Here is a 1,486-nt window from a genome sequence, read left to right as displayed (position 1 = left end):
CCCCCTTGTTTAGCAATCTTATAGACGAACTAAAGAAAATGGGGGAGAGATCTCTGCCGAGTGCTGTTTAAGCCTACGCAGAACAGAGCACAAACAGACCACGGAGTGGAAAGAGCGAACAAGAGGTGAAAGCTATCATCTCATCTGTGCCTTTTCCAGTGGATTTTTCATCTGCAAAATCTTGTCCATATTCAGTTTGTGGGTAATCTATTATTTTCTTTCAGCTTCTAAAAGTTTGATTTAAGGGGCGTTGCCCCCCTCGTGCCCCAGCGTAGGCCCCTGGCTATTAACAAGAAAAAAAATAGGACTTTTTGGGCAATCCGAACGTGTATTTTTGTGTGTTGTTGTTTTTCTTCACAAAATCGTATTCAAATCTTTAGACAACCGTGCTTGACGGTCCCAAAGATGAGCCTAGCGGCATATTTATTATTTTTACTCCTCTGTAGTCGGATTGAGGCAAACTTTGCGTCTTCACCAAGGATAATATTCACAGAAAAAGGTAGGTAATATTTGTTTTCTTCAGTTCTACATCAATACTTTAAATGTCAGGATAAAGTTATAAACCCAGAAACACAAAAGAAAGGGAAAATCTTAATTTTGAAGTATAGAAAGAATGTGTGCACTATAATTTTTGTTCATGGGAACAAATAAAAATATAAAACAATTTAGACTTTTTTTAAAATCAAAATTCTGACTTTAATCTCATGATTCTGAAATTTTTGTCAGAATTCTGGAAAAGAAGAAAAGAAAAGACATGCCCACTTTTTTTTTTCCAGTGGCCCTAATCCTCTTCTGTAGGACGTCGTTCAATAAGTGAATTCATCAGAAATTAAATTTAAAAAAACATTTTAATTTATTTCAGTGCCTAATGTTAAATAAAACTATTTATGTAGCATAATTTCAAAACTCTAGATTTGTGGCTTTTAAATGAAAAGTCAAGCCTTCTTCTAGAGACAATCGCCAACTGTGGCCACAAGATGTCAGTATTTGAAGGGATTGTGCAAGCAGCCAACTAGACAGAATGCTTATTGAGGTACAGAGAGACACGCTTTGACTTTGGTTTAATTGAAGTGTAGATTTCACTTTACAAGAACTACTTACTTTGATTTTCTAAGGAACGCCACTGCTTTAGATAAAGAAATACAGTGATATGCAAGTTGTTCGTTTGTGGCTGAATGGTCGATACTCAGCGATGTTAGTTGTTAATAAGTTGCTGTGTTTAGTGTAAGCTAAAATATTATTAGAGCATCGTTGATTTTTAGTTGTGATGTAAGTGGTTTTTCAAAAGTGGTCAAAAAATGACCACTAATTTTCAAGATTGATTAAATGAAAGCTAATGAATCTAGATTTAGACTGCGATGTTGATTTAACATACTGGCTTCAACTTTTGTTTGTTGTGGTGGCAGTGATGTTGTGTTTCTTTAAATAGTTAAAAGACAGCTCTGCAGGAAAAAAGGTGTAAATGAAATGCAAACACATGAAGATA

The 1,486-nt window shown here is 35.0% G+C and overlaps 1 protein-coding gene across 1 annotated transcript in view; it reads left to right on the top strand.

Annotated features, from left to right (window-relative positions):
- The first annotated feature begins 1,021 nt into the window (after window positions 1-1,021).
- LOC102196541 (semaphorin-7A-like) overlaps window positions 1,022-1,486 on the top strand; it is a 3,027-nt gene continuing 2,562 nt past the window's right edge. Inside the window, exon 1 of the mRNA XM_005755783.1 lies at window positions 1,022-1,033. Within this exon, the coding sequence (XP_005755840.1) occupies window positions 1,022-1,033 (12 nt within the window). The remainder of the gene's footprint in view (window positions 1,034-1,486) is intronic.

The sequence above is a fragment of the Pundamilia nyererei genome, unplaced genomic scaffold, assembly GCF_000239375.1.
Source record: "Pundamilia nyererei isolate P.nyererei 1_Seehausen unplaced genomic scaffold, PunNye1.0 scaffold03194, whole genome shotgun sequence".
Taxonomy (NCBI): domain Eukaryota; kingdom Metazoa; phylum Chordata; class Actinopteri; order Cichliformes; family Cichlidae; genus Pundamilia; species Pundamilia nyererei.
Note: the sequence above shows the minus strand (reverse complement) of the source record. Positions and strands in the feature narration are given on the sequence as shown.